General features: G+C 43.5%; 1 protein-coding gene across 1 annotated transcript; it reads left to right on the top strand.

Annotated features, from left to right (window-relative positions):
* Positions 1–1,890: 1,890 nt before the first annotated feature.
* PITHD1 (PITH domain containing 1) lies at positions 1,891–13,782 on the top strand. Its single transcript, XM_075264802.1, has 6 exons — positions 1,891–2,142; positions 3,582–3,625; positions 3,724–3,801; positions 5,302–5,406; positions 11,991–12,099; positions 13,397–13,782. Exons 1-6 carry the CDS (start codon positions 1,951–1,953, stop codon positions 13,496–13,498), a joined length of 630 nt encoding a protein of 209 aa, XP_075120903.1. The 5' UTR covers positions 1,891–1,950; the 3' UTR covers positions 13,499–13,782.
* Positions 13,783–15,523: the final 1,741 nt, after the last annotated feature.

Genomic DNA, 15,523 nt, shown 5'->3' with positions numbered 1-15,523 from the left:
ATTCCCCGCCAGGTCCTTGGAGCTGAGGAAATCACTTCCTTTATTTATCAATGTGTCACTAGGTGAATTCAGCCGCCCCTCCTGTGTAGTTTAACATGGCACCTTAAAATATAAGGCACTTAATGCAAACAGTGTAGCATAGCCTATATCCAGCTGGCTGGCTGCCTCTGTGTCACAAGCTATCTATTATTCTGCAGTGACTGCTAAACTTTGAATAATACAGATCGCCTCTGGGGGAATATCTGAAAAAGGACGGATCCGATTTGTATACTCTTTACATGAAAGAGGTCACAATGCTTACTGCCGTCTTGTTTCTTCCTTCCCCCAGACACAGCTTGTTGTGTGCGGGCAGCCTGCTTTTACTGAAAGATACAAATTTAACAAAATAAGATTCTTTTTGATGTTTCGCTTACAGCTATTATCAGTCACAACAATTGGCAACGTAGTAGTCATCGTGTTTACCCCTGACATGTAGAGCGCTAACCCAAAAAGTCTATATTCTCAATGTTCTGTGACACTCACAAATGGGCTTTTGACAGCTTCCATAAGCGGATGCCTCTATGGTGCCCCTTTACATGACGTCTGGAATTGAGATCTGTAAAATCATATTTGTAACACTTATATACATTCATTTTACCTTCTTTAGGTTAAGTCACATGCAAGTCCTTGAACTCTCTTCTAAGTTCTTATAGTAGGACAGAGTCTATAGGGCTAGTTCACATGGGGCTAGGGACCGCATATTTTGGTCCTGATTTTGATGCGGGAAGACGCGTCAGAATAGGACCAAAATGCGCCTGCCGTGGCTTCCGACAGTCGCGGCTTCCCGCTCCGGAGTAGGCCCAAATGAATGGGCCTAGTGTGGAGGGTGCTGTCGCAAGGCGGACACCGTGGCTGAATCAGCCGCAGAATCCGCCTGAAGAAAGGGCAGCTCGCTTCTCTTTTCCATGAGTGGGAACAAACCACTCACGGAAAAAAGGATGCTAGCGGCCTACATAGACCTCTATTGTGATGGGGCGGATTTTGAGGTGGATTCGGTGTCAAAATCCGCCCCCTCTTGCCCCTTGTGAACGAGTCCGCCACTGGGACTACATAGTGGACGCAGTTGGTAGCAGACGGCTCTGTTCACTGTATAGTGGCAGTACCTATTTTCTGCAGCTCCGCTACCATAAACTGGCATAGCTTCCCTAACCACTGTATAGCATTGGCAACTTCCCATGTCAGTTGATCGATGGGGGGTGCTAGGTGTTGGACCCCCATTGACCTGATATTGATAATTTATCCGGAGGTCATCAATACTTAAAGGCTGGAAGACCCCTTTAACTATGCAACACTATGTAGCCGAGGGAATATCACATTACAAAAAAAGCAATAGACTTAACCCTAATTTTTAACTATATTTGCCATATACACTACATTGTATATACAATGCATAGGCCTAATGTATCTATAGACTTGCCTGTATATGTTTTTGCACGTTTAATTGGCATGTGGCAGCATATAACATTTTTTTTTTTTATTATTGTATTAAAAAGTATGATCAAATAGGTTTTTTTGTGGTATACAGAACTGTACAGTAATATATACAGCAGTCACTAGTAAGCCTGCAGAGTGTATGTGTGTATCCTGTGTTACCATTATCTGCACCACCCTTGTACTAGTATGGCATAGGGTCAAGTGTCTTAGAAATCATGAGACTTTCCAGGTATAAGCATGACATATAACAGGATCAGGTGTGCAGAGATGTGTGAATGGGCTGCAGCCTTGTCACAGCTTCCTCTCCTCCCTCCTTACCCCCGGAGCTGGCAGGTTACACAGCGAGAGAGTAAGTGACCTGTGATTGGTTGACTGGTTGATGACGTTAATGAGAGTACCAAGATGGCCGCTCAGTGGATGGTTTATATGTGGAAGGAGTACCAAGATGGCCATGTAGAAGTTTGAAAAGCAGCGGCTATGTCGCACGGCCACAGTCATGGCGCAAGCTGCAATTGTGGAGCTGAAAGGACGGAAACTCCGGAGCGTGGGCTGGAGTACGGCCTCTACCAGAAGATTGACTTACACAAGCTAGAATGCCTGAACGAAAGCCTAGAGGGAAGCGGCAAAGGAGTGTTCAAGGCCTGGGAGGACCGTGCGGACAAGAGCCGGGTGTGTATGACTAGCGCTGTCATCCTCTAGTGCGGGTAGTCAGCTGGCGGAGCCATGACATGTGACGGCTCAATAAGCATGAAAGCTGTTCCTAGCGGCTGATCACATTACAGAATGAAAGCTGCAGATTCGATTGGTGACAGCCAGAGACTACACCTGCTTCTGCATTTCAGCGACATTACATTACTGGCTATGTACACCTCTATAACCCAGAGCTGCTGTCACTGCCGCAGATTAACAGCGGAAGGCTGAATAATGGAGCACAGAGCTTATGGCCTCATACTCCACTATTGTACTCAACCTCCTTATACATCCTAAGGACACAGATGGAGCTGAAATGGCTGCTTGGAACACCCGAAATGTGGGACTGTCCTGCTAGATACAGGGAGGCTGAGGGCATTCTCACAACCATAGGGACCAATGCAGTTGCACCTATGGTTGCCAGGGCCGGCCAGATGCCCATGAGAGGTGAGCATAAGTGCTTATTATACTCCCCTCCCCTGGGCAAACTTCCATTGGAAAGGGGCCTAGTGGCATGTACACATGCATCACACAACCCCTTACCGCTAGCAATGTGGCACTGCCTGGGTCCTCCAGTGGACCAGTCTGACACTGGCTGTATCTCACACAATGGACCCCATAGGAGCTTGATGGACTTCATTAAATTATTATGGAACTTTTGGCGTTCTGTTGTGGGGTCTGTCATATGGACAAAGGGGAACATTGCTGCGTGATTCAATGTTGTTCCTGCCCTAGAAGTCCAGATCTTCCCTAGAAGCTCCTAATGCAGATGTGAACATGGCCTAAGCTTTTGTTTAGAAGCAGAATTGTGACTGCAGCTCTGGATTATACACATAGCAACTCCGTACACTGAGTCAGTGTGGATCTTCAGGATATTAATGCTGATGGGCTATCTTTAAATGGGACATCCAGCCCCTGCAGAAGTCAGCTGTTCAGGGCTGCTTCTGATGCTTGTACTAGACACAACACAGTCAGAAGCTGTTGACCCCAGTACCTGTATGATGCCCTGGCATGGGTACTGCAGCTCAGCTCAGTGATGGCACCATGCCACTATACAGAGCATGGAGCTAGCTGTTTTAGGCTCTGTTGTGCTTAGTACAGGCGCTGGAAGCGGCCCTGAACAGCAGAACTGTCGGGTCCGTCTGTCTTTTCTGCTGTTGGATATATATATATATATATATATATATATATATATATATATATATATATATATATAATCTCCCCATCAGGGATCCTGGTGTTAGTGGGGCTGCCTCTGAACTTTTTATTTATTACCATTCCAGAGAATAGGTTATAATTAAAAATGGACTGGACAACCCCCTTTAAAAATGTTTTTTTTTTTTTTTAATGTTACTGATTTCTACATAAGTGATACTTCTACAGTTTGCATGCACTTGATCTGACTCTTCTTTGTCTAGTTTGTAGAAAGTGATGATGATGCAGAATTGCTGTTCAACATACCGTAAGTATGTTCTATAGTTTTGGAAGGACTACATTTCATTACCTTTCATCTAACTTTGCACATTCTGAGTGTCTGAAAATGGCTTTCTTTTTTGTTAGGTTTACTGGCAACGTGAAATTAAAAGGGATAATACTCATTGGCGAGGACGATGATTCCCATCCTTCAGAAATTAGATTGTGAGTATCATTTTCAGGAGGGGAACAACATCTTCAGTGCTATATACTTGTATTATCGTTGTCTTTCACTTTCAGAGTACCTGATATTAAAAGGATTCTACCATTAAAAGACCTTTTTATTTTCTCGTTGACACGACGGAATAGCCTTAAAGGCTATTCGTCTCCTACCTTTAGATGTCATCTTTGCCCCACCGTTCGGTTAAAAATCAGTTTTTTGTTGGTATGCAAATGAGTTCTCTCGCAGCACTGGGGGCGGGCCCCAGCGCTCAAACCGCACAGGGGGGGGGGGGGGGGGTCCCCAATGCTGCAAGAGAACTCTCTCCAATGCCGCCTCCATCTTCGTCAGCAACGGCCTCTTCATCTTCTTCCGACGCTGGGCGTCACACTTGTACGCCTGCGCTGTCGGCTCTGCCATTGGGCCGCAGGCATAGGCGAGTGCACATGCTGTTTTTTTGGGGGGTTTTTGGCGACAGCTGGAGCATGTGTTTTTTTTTTTTTGTTTTTTTTTGTGGTCACTTGCGCGTGCATGCGCAGTATGCTCCTGTAGTTCTATGGAGTACAAAGCGGACTGCCGCCGCAGTCATTGACAAATAAGTAATGTACCACAATGGAGTTGTTGGAATCGAATGAAACTTTGTGTGAATATATAATGTGATTACAATATGAGAGCAAAATGATTTGTTTATTGGGGATACAACTGAAAGGAGGCCCTAGAGCCCTGTTAGGCCTCCTATAGCCTGGATGCAAAATAAAATTTATTTAGTCATTAAGGCATACAGGTTTCCATATGGTATCCTGTAGCACATTTGTCCATAGATGTCGTTGCTGGGCCTGTAGAACCTGGGTTGCCATATTCGGTGCTCAAGCTGGTCCTGTGAATGTTCGATTTTTCGATAAATCTGGTGATCAGGCAGTCCAAGAAGGAATCGCAATCTGGCAGAGACATTCTTGTATGAGCACGTTAAACTGGACTCTGTGTCTTCTAGGAGTCCTGTCAGGACTTAATCTGCTTTCTACTCAAATCCTGCCCTGAGTCATATAACCCTGTAGATCACATGGCTCAGTTTCTCTTCCCTCCATCATGTCTTATTCTCAGATAGGGTAGTCAAAATCTTCTAACAGGGTCACTTTAAGTAAATGAAGAACTCAGAGAATAACTGTGCATGAAAGAGAAACTCTTAGGCCCCGTTCTCACGGGGCACGGAATGGCGTATTTTGGTCCCACTCTGGAGTAGGCCCAAATAAATGGGCCCAGCCTGGAGGGTGCTGCTGCGAGGTGGTCGCTTCCTTTTTCCATGAGCGGGAACAAACTGCTCACGGAAAAAGGACTCTACCTGTCTACATAGACCGCTATTGTGAGGGGGCGGATTTTGAGGAGGATTCAGCGCCAAAATCCACCCCCTCTTGCCCCGTGTGAATGGACTCTCACACTGAATTCTTTTGTAGTGTGTGTGTGTCTGTTTTTGTATTTATACAATGTTCTTTATATGTCTCTCTCAGATTTAAGAACATTCCTCACATGAGCTTTGATGATGTTGGAAGGGAAGCCGATCAAGTTTTCAGTTTACATATTGACACGACTGGAGAACTAGAATATCCTACAAAGTATGTATTAAATCACATTTGTCTACCCATGTATTTATTTGGCCTACTTTGAGGGTGCATTCACACGGAGGAAAATGGTGCTGAATTTGGTGTGTAATTTCAGCGCTGAAAAAAAGCCTCCCATTGACTTCAATGGGTTCCTTTTTCTACTAGCAATGTCAATGGCAGGATTTTTTTTTTTCAGCGCTGAAATTACACACCAAATTCAGCACAATTTTCCTCAGTGTGAATGCACCCTTATAATGCCAACATATTCTGCAGCACTTTAGAGACCTTGTTAGTCCTTGTCCCATATAGCGCTCAGTATGGCTTTGTAGTGTGGTAGGAAACCCACATAAGCATGGGAGAACATACAAACTCCATGCAGATATTTGGATTCAAACCTAAGACTACATCACTTGAAGGAGCTAAGTAGTGAGCTACTGTGCTGTCCACAAATAATCTTGGTGATCGGAAAGTATTTATATTAAAGGGATTCTACCACTAAAACTTTTTTTTTTTTGTGCTTAAAGGGGTATTCCCACGTCACATACTCGCCAGTCTTTGTTGCTGTAAAATCTTCTGTCTTCCTGCTTTGTTGCGTCATTGGTGGGCGGGGTTACATATGCAAAGCCAGCGGCGAGATGCCGCTGGCCCTGCGTGCACGCTCCTAGATGGTGAGACCAGTCTAGCCCTCACAATGCGAATACATACCCGGCATCTGCCTCTCTATTACAGCGGATGCCGGGTCTGTATTCGCATTGTGAGGGCTAGACTGGTTTCACCATCTATGAGCGTGCATGTAGTGCCAGCGGCATCTCGCCGCTGGCCTTGCATATATGAATACAGACCCGGCATCCGCTGTAATAGAGAGGCGGATGCCAGGGACGGTTAGACACCTGCACAGATGCCTGCGACATCGCTATGCTCCTGCCATGCATGAAGCCAGCAGCGATGTTGCAGGCACCTGTGCCCGCGTCTAACCGTCCCCCGCATCCGCCTCTCTATTACAGCGGATGCCGGGTCTGTATTGGCGGCCCCTTCCCCCCCCAAAGGGTAAACACACACACTCCAGGCTCGCTCCCGTGCACTTAGCCCCTCCTCCCTCCCCCCTCAGAGCAGCAGATACATCACTTGACTTATGACCAGATAAGTCAAGGGATGTGTTAAAAAAAAAAAAAAAAAAAAAAAAAAAAAAAAATAGTGGACAAACAAAGCAGTTTTGCTGACGCAATGTATTTAGGAAAAGTCTTACATCCACATTAACAAGCAGTATAGATAGGATCCTTGTGATTGGACAACCCCTTTAAGACATCGGAATAGCCTTTAGAAAGGCTATTTGTCTCTTACCTTTAGACAGTCTCCGGCCCGCCGTTCTGTAGAAATACCGGTTTTTACCGGTATGCAAATGAGTTCTATCGCAGCAGTGGGGGCGGGCCTCAGCGCTCAAACAGCGATGGGGGCGTCCCCACTGCTGCCAGAGAGCTCTCTCCAGCTACTCTTCCATCTTCAGCTGCAACCGCCTCTTCTGGCCAGAGGCCATTTTTGGGAGGCTGTTCTTGCTCTTCTAGTTCAAAACAGGAGCATACTGCGCAGGCGTCAGAGTTTACAGAAAGTTTGCGGAGTTTTTCTCCGCGGACTTTCTGTTACAATTATATCTATGGTAATGCCGCCGGCGTTTCTGTAGATATAATTGACATGCTGCGATTTGTAAAGCCGCAGCAGCTTTGCAAATCACAGCGTGTCCGCACTGCATTTTTCCATTACGTCCACCATGACGGCTACACAAGGAGGTTGACCTCTGACCCGCTGTAGGGACAGGAACTGAGAGACTTGTTAAATACACCACTCCCACCACCATTCACCAGTGTTTCCTGTCCCTTCACAGGGTCGGATTGAGAGGCTCTCCTCCTTCTGGGGGATAGGTAAGTTTTACCACCGTCCGGCCCTCGGTCGTAGTCAAAGGCGCCTGCCTCCCTGGGCCATTAAGGACACAGGGGTATCGCTCCGGCCTGCCCCTGGGTGGAAAACTCCCCCCTTCCCCTTCTATGGCTAATGCAGGGGGTAGAGTGGATGCCGGCTCCGGCCAGCACACAGGGGAGGAACAGCCAACCTTGGCTTACTGGCGTTCCAGGATGTGAGATAGCCGGGCGCAGTGGCGTGCGTCTGTATTCCCAGCTTCCGGGGAGGCTGAGGCGGCAGAATCTGGCTACACCAGGATGAATGCCGAGCGGTGAGTGAACTAGGCGGCATTCCTGCAAGGTATGTGATGTATCACTGTATGCTCCAGCATGTTGCTTACTGAGGCACAGCTGTTAATCACAGATCCCCTGGCTGCTTCCAGCTCCCTTGGTGTTGTGAGTACTTGGAACAGCTACTCTGTACCTGAGTAATTTTTTTTTTTTTTTTTTTTTTTTTTTCCCTGTTAGTGGGCAGAGTGTAATTTGGGCTTCCATTCTCCCATTGTAAGCGGAGACGGGAGGTTCCCATAGAAGCAAGGGTGTATGAAAAACCTCCAGGGAATGACCACTTGGTGGGAAGGAGTTGGCATTCCTATTCTAAAAACCCTATGCTCAGGAAGTACGGCGAAGGCCCTTGAGGGTAAGCTGACTTTGGAGGACTTAGGCCTTTCAGTATAAAGAAGTCCAGTCCTCGCCTTGTGCCCTGTCTAGATGACAGGAGAAAAAGTCTTAGAAGAGGGTGTATAACAGTTGCGAGGTGGAGTAAAACTTGGTAGCAGGTTGCTGATTATCCCACAGACCCTGTGGGGGGAAACGCCCAATGTGAAAGGCTTATCTCAGGTGAAGCCTTGCTAGTTTGGATTCGGACAAAATGGTTTGCACATGTGCAACACCGTCTGGTGGGGCCTCAGTTAAAGTTTGGCCGTGTCTGATCACCACCTGCCACATCCTTAAGGGCGTGGTGAGTAAAGACAGGGCTGAGACCTGATCAAAACCAGGTATTCTGCTGTGTTAAAGACAGAAGTGGTGCTTTATGATATATATATGGATAATGCCTATGCCCATTGATGTATAGGTGCATGTGTATAGGTAGATATAGTGCACACTGGTGTGTAAGTATGTATGTAGGTATATATATGTGTGTATATGGATATGATATAACGCTTTACAGCGTGGGTTAAACCCAATGTGGAGTTGTATGTATTTATAGCATACATAACACCATTGCTGGTCTATATAGGTGGTTCCTTTGGGGAACAATATGTACTGAAGATGGTATACCAGGGTGTGCCATTTTGGAATGAGATCTTACACAGACCCTTGCTGGGCTTGTTATATGCTCTTTGACATATGAGCACTGTGTGAACAAAGGCAAAAAATTAACTGGAGGAAGGCAAGCCATTTACTGACCTGTATGGCTTCAGGGCCGAAAGGCATTTACTCGCTTGCATGACCAGAGGACTTTTACTAACCTGTACACCTTCATGGCTAAAAGGCATTTACTAACCTGTACGCTGGCAGGGCTAAAAGGTATTTACTAACCTATATAAGCTTCACTCTAACCGGTATAGCTCAATGGCTAAGAGGTATTTACTAACCTGTATAGCGTCATGGCTAAAAAGACATTTACTTACCTGTATAGCTTTATGGCTAAAAGGCATTTAATAACCCGTGTAGCTGCATGGCTAAAAGGTGTTTATTAACCTGTATAGCTTCATGGCTGAAGGCAGTTACTGATACATATATAAACCCCTTTGCTGAAGGGTACATATGGACAAAGTACTGATCTCCATGGCGGAGATAGGGATAGCATGTCTATCACCATTACTGAACAGTATACATGGATGAACTTAGGAGGCTTACATAACTCCATTATTGAATGGTATATAATGATGATAAATAATGGGTGCATAGCACATATAGCATGCATAACACCATTGTTGAAGGATATATAATGGATGTAATACACCAGTATTGAATGATGTGTGTGTGTGTGTGTGTATATATATATATATATATATATATATATATATATATATATATATATATATATATATATATATATATATATATATATATATATATAGTGTGTGTTATAGAAAGATATAGCATGCGCAATCATCTTTGAACGGTGTAGAATGATATAGCATGCATAGTACTATTACTGAGTGATATATAACAATGTATGGGTAGTTTACATAACACCATTGTTGAATGGTAGATAATGGATACAATACATATACGGAAAGTTATAGCATGCTCTATACCATCTTTGAATAGTATTTACTGACATAGCATGCATAACACTATTACTGAATGATATATAACAATGTATGTGTATATAGCTTACATAACACCATTGTCGAATGGTAGATAGTGGATGCAATACATATACGGAAAGTTATAGCATGCTCTATACCATCTTTAAACGGTATATAATGATATAGTATGTATAGCACTATTACGGAAGGATATATAACAATGTATGTATATGGCTTACATGACACCATTGTCGAATGGTAGATAATGGAGGCAATACATATACGGAAAGTTATAGCATGCTCAATACCATCTTTGAACCGAATATAATGAAACGGCATGCACAACACCATTGCTGAATGATATGTAACGGTGTGTATGTGTATATGGGTGTGTATACAGCTTACATAACACCATTGCTAAGTGATATATAATGGTTGCATTTTGCCAGCATGGAATGGTATATGGGCATGGAGGTATAACATGCTTAACACCATTGCGGAGTGGTATATAAGGATAGCATGTATAACGCCATTATTGAATGGTATATTATGGGGTATATAGATAGTAGTGTATAGCATGCATGACACCATTGTTGAATGGTGTAGTGGATTCAGTACACCAGTACTTTACAATATATACAGATGGAGATATAACATGCTTAACACCATCAGGGAAGAGTATATGGTGTTGGATATATATACGGTTATGTGCGGATATATATACAGATGTATATGGCACGTATAACACCATTATGGAATATGTATAGCGAGCATAACACCATTGTTGAATGGTATATGCCTATTACGCAAGAACATAAGTCATTACAGGTTCTGACTTGTATAAGGTCAGATATCTAGGGGTTGGAGAATAAAACCCCTTTCTGACAACAGTACAACGGCCACAGTCTTCTATAATAGGTCCGTCCGTTCTGATAATAGTGTATGTAGGTTACACTTTATGCCTGTTCGGTTAAAGGGCCTATATACATTCTACCTATTCTGCAGTGGGATCAGTGTTCAGATATTTTCTAGGGAGAGAAGGTTCTTATTCTGTCCATCCTGGATTCTGAGCACAAGGTTATGTCTATTGATCCTATCAGTTTCAAAAGAAAGTCTACTTCGGAGTACAAGGAGGAGTGATTCAAGGCCTTTGGGTAGAACCATGAACATTGGAAAGAGAACTACCTCCTTTTGCTCAAATCCCTCTTCTTCCAAAGAGAGGGAGTAGCAGGCCATGGACATCAGAAAGGCAGTGGTCGCCTACCTGGAATCTACCTCCTCCGGAAGGAAGGATGTCAATTTATTAATTAAATTTGCGGGTACAAAAATAAAGGTCATAAGGCTTCCGAAACTACCATTGCAGGGGGATTAATGTGACAATCCTGCAGGCTCTCCTGTCAAAGACTCTACCAGAGCCAGGAACATCAAAGCTCATTCATCTAGGGTAGCTTCCTCCTCTTGGGCTGAGAGACGGGGAGCTTCCCTGGAGCAGATATGCAGGGCTCCCACTGGGGCTAGTTCGCTGGCCTTTGCTAAACACTACAGGTTAGTGGGTTCGGTAAGTGATGTAGCCTTTGGACGTAAGGTCCTTTCGGCGGTAATCCCACCCTAGGAGTTGTAATCTGGTATATCTCCTTGTGTAGCCGTCATGGTGGACGTAATGGAAAACCGGAGTTAGACTTACCGGTAACGTTGTTTCCATGTAGTCCACCATGACGGCGTCTAATTACCCTCCCTAGTTAATTTTTTAATTAAGACGGCATACTGTAGTTTATATTTCGCATCTTTCCTTTGTAATTTGGTAAACACTGGTGAATGGTGGTGGGAGTGGTGTATTTAAGTCTCTCAGTTCCTGTCCCTACAGCGGGTCAGAGGTCAACCTCCTTGTGTAGCTGTCATGGTGGACTACATGGAAACAACGTTACCGGTAAGTCTAACTCCGTTTTTTTTCCGCAAAGTGGGCATGGGATTCGCATGAATCCCATCCCCTTTGCTTGCACTGTAAAACGCCGCAATTTTTCCCGCAGCAAATCACAGCGTTTATGTCCTGTGGGGCCCCGGCCTAAAGGGGTTTTTCCCTCTCTGCCAAACTTAACCCAGACATGAATATGGGGCTTGCTTTACGAACCACAAGGTCAGGAGTTTCTTAAATATGAATTCACTGAAGGACCAAGAAGGGAATAACTTTATAGAGGGCTTATCTTCTTCCTTCTTTCCTTATCTTCCAAAACTGATAGCCTATTCTGAGGATAGGTCATCAATTTTAAGAGTGGCGAGTGTCTTACTGTCGATCAGTTGTTTCCTGGAGCGCACAGCTCCCACAGCTGTTTTTTCATGTGTAAAAGAGGCCTTAAAATTAAAACTTTGTCTTTATGTTGTACAGAATCGCTCGCTTTTCAAATGTATTTCATCTATCTATCCACATTTCCAAAAATTTTGGCGCTGAATATACTAAGATTTACTACATTGGATTAAGAGGAGAATGGACGGAGGTATATCGTTTTTGTGCTACGTAATTATAAGATAAAGTTGACTGTGAATTGTGTAATTGAGTAATAGCAATGCATTGTGAATGTGAATTACAGTGTTAAAAACTGCTATAGAATATAATTTAACCCTAATTTAACCCTGTATAGTTAACGCTCAGTGCAGCACTGTAATGCCATGAACACAGGAGCTGTGACTGTGCCATTACTTTCAGTATTCAATAGGGATCTAACATCCTAGGTTCAAGTCCTCCTGCGAAACATATATAAAGTATTAAAAAATCAAACCACAAAACAAATAACCATGTTGAATGCCCCTTGTGCATATAAGCCCTCAAAAATAGCATTATTTATCCCATATGGTGAATGCTTTGGGGGGGGGGGGGGGGAGATATGGTAAGCAAGGCGAAGACCAGTGCTTGTGGTCCACTTTTGGCACAAGAAAACTGGGCTTGATTAATTCCTCCTCCCCATTGTATATAGATTCTGATCCATGACTATACTTTAACATGTACTGTATGTAGTTTCTCGATCAATGTGGAAAATAGATTGTAGTCACAAGTGGGGGTATACTTTCCTGTGGTTTTGATCATGCAGATATCCCTTCAGCGTTTGTATATTGCCCTTTTTTTTTCTTATATCTAATGGAATTCTACGACACTGAAGGGGTTAATGATGACATTCCTGGTGGTTTGGGGCATGAATGGATAATAAAAAATCTCCATCATGGTCTGCGGTGCTAAAGGAGAAAACTGTAATAGCGCTGGTGGCCTAGAGTGGTGAAGAGGTTAATGGGTGCATTTCTAGAGGGCTAGGCTAGTGAATAAAATTTGGGCCAACTTATCGGGGAGGTGGGGTGTCTTGAGCAATGTATAGGGTTAATGCACACATCCATGCCAATCCATCCCAAGATGTATTCTGTTCAAGCACACAAATACTGCAACACCAGCCAATCATGGCGGACTCTGGAATGTAATGATCTGGCATCTGTAGCTTATCAGACTCTTATAGAGAGTATAAGTGGTGGCAAAGGGTAGCAGAACATTTGTTTTCAAACCTCCATTGACTAAAGTCAATATACCTGCCCCAGCTGCAGGGCAAGCAACAAAAACGTACAGCAACGGATCTATTCTATTTAAACAATAAACCATATGCAAATGGGGTGAACTCTCTCTGCATCCATTTTTAGCTGATCTATCAAACAGACAGACGGAGAAAATCTGAGGTGAATAGACCCTAATAGAACCAATATAGGTGCAAATGTTGTTTGCATTCATTGACTTTATATGTTTTCTATTTACAGGCTCATCGTCATGAAGTGACAATCTGCAACTACGAATCTGCCGCAAATCCAGCTGATCATAAGATAAAACAGATCACTCCTCAGTCGCACTTTATCTCCTAGGGCTAGTGCAGCACACCATAACTTGTTTTCTGTAAATCTGTTGCCTGACATTGATAGAAGTGCCAATTTTACTCTTCATTTTCTTCAGATATCTAAAATTATCTAGAAAATCTTTAGACACAAAATGTCCTACGATAAAATCTACCTAGACTAGTTTCCTTGCTGATTACAGGGCAAATGTTTACATCTATGTATTACCCACACATTTAAGAGACTGGACGGGGTCTAGTTTCCGGCTGTATACTGGTATTCACCACCGGAAGATAATAAAGTGTATTACTTAATTTGCAGTATTTTTCATTTTGTATCGAACTTTTTATTGAAATTTTTTTTTCTGAATAAGTATAAGAAACAACCCACGAACAAGTAGACTTAAACCAAGGTAAAGAAATATAAGGTTATGTAATGCAAGATGATATAACAGAGGGTTAAATATTCAAGACCGTTTAAGACTGCATACAATTGTTCACTGTGTTACGTTTCCATAAGATAAAGGAAGATCGGCTAGGCCACAGAAAAACTCCACACCAGATTATATTTAATTTAGGTCAATTAAAGGGCTTTTCCTATCTCGGTGTTTCAACAGTTTGCCTGTAGTCCCTTCTTCTCACTACCTGTATTTCCCCTCCGTCTTGCTAAACGGCTGGAGAAGGGTAACAACACTCATACAGGTCAGATAATATGCAGATGCTTGTGCAGAATGGACTCTGTGTGTTTACATAGAGAGATAACAAACCTTATCAGGCTTTATCAGTAAACTGCATTAGTTGAACAATTGTTCTGCTGGCAAAAGCACTGTGTAAGATAAGATATTCCTTTTAATAGTCCCACAATGGGGAAATTTCAGTGATACAGTTTCATAGATGGTACAGTAGTATATAACAAGAGAGAAACACATACAAGCTCATGGCAGATAGAGAAATCCTAGGAATCATAGCAACTAAAAAAGAAAGAAACACAGACACACTGCAGGATCATTTAGTTCTCTGTGCAGATTGATGTTAATAATAATAATAATACAGCCGACTTGGTTGTAGGACACGAGGAAGGGGGTCACAGCATGTAGATATAACAAGCAGAAATTTTTGCAGAGGTGGGGGACATATGCAGCTATCATGATAACATGTGGTACTTCCTTTGGTAGGTGGTGAGATCTCCTGCTCACAGCTGATAATTCGGTATCTTGCATCAGCACTATTGTCCTTTTAACCACAAAAAATGCCCCAAATGTCCTTCATCACAAGCCCTCCTCCTCCTCCTTACCACAGTGTTCTACTGCCCCAAGGAAGTCAGAGACCATCCAGGTATACATGGTGCTGCTCTCTTGCCAAGCTTCCATAACTCCTGGGGTAGGTGGGTGATGGTAGGTTCCCAGGTTGTAACAGTGTCCCACGTGTCCACAGTAATAGAAAGAAATACCAGTCAGCTGTAGCATCTTCACACATCAGCAATTGACGCCAGAAATCATCTCCTTGAACGAAGAAGTCCGCATTTCCATGTAGGTTTCTCTTCCATGCCGCATGTTGAGCCATGCTGTCCTAGCTGGGGGGATGGTAACAGGCACATGTGGAAACCAGCTGAACCAGGTCTTGAGTCCATGCTTTACAATGGAAACAAAAGGAACAAAAAACTCCACAGGGTCTTCCATTCGATTTATAGTTGCTAAATTCATAGTGCTAGATTGCTTGGTTACCGGATTCTTGAAGATAGAGAAAAAAAGAGTGAAAAAGGAAAGAAAAGTTTGCTCCCAGCTTGGAGCACTGCATCAAGGCAGCCAGCCTCTCAGGGGGCGGCGCCTAAAGGTCCATAGGTCCTATAGGTCCATGGTTATAGCAACTCTGTGTTAACAATGGGAGGAATAAGGTCAGGCAAAGCAGAATTTCTAAAGCAATATTTTTAGGAAAAGCCTTCAATTTACATAAGCTACCTGTATAGATAGGATCCTTGAGATAGGACAACCCCTTGAACTCCTGCATGAACAAACCATTGGTCATAAAATTTTTCGAGGGAATGGGATCTGATAGA

Source organism: Leptodactylus fuscus, chromosome 2, assembly GCF_031893055.1.
Source record: "Leptodactylus fuscus isolate aLepFus1 chromosome 2, aLepFus1.hap2, whole genome shotgun sequence".
Lineage (NCBI taxonomy): Eukaryota > Metazoa > Chordata > Amphibia > Anura > Leptodactylidae > Leptodactylus > Leptodactylus fuscus.
Note: the sequence above shows the minus strand (reverse complement) of the source record. Positions and strands in the feature narration are given on the sequence as shown.

Coding starts and splice junctions, on each gene's coding strand:
- PITHD1 (XM_075264802.1), top strand. CDS start 1,951: ATGTCGCACGGCCACAGTCATGGCGCAAGCTGCAATTGTGGAGCTGAA. Junction 3,802..5,301: donor CATCCTTCAGAAATTAGATT/GTGAGTATCATT, acceptor TGTCTCTCTCAG/ATTTAAGAACATTCCTCACA. Junction 5,407..11,990: donor GAACTAGAATATCCTACAAA/GTATGTATTAAA, acceptor TATGTTGTACAG/AATCGCTCGCTTTTCAAATG.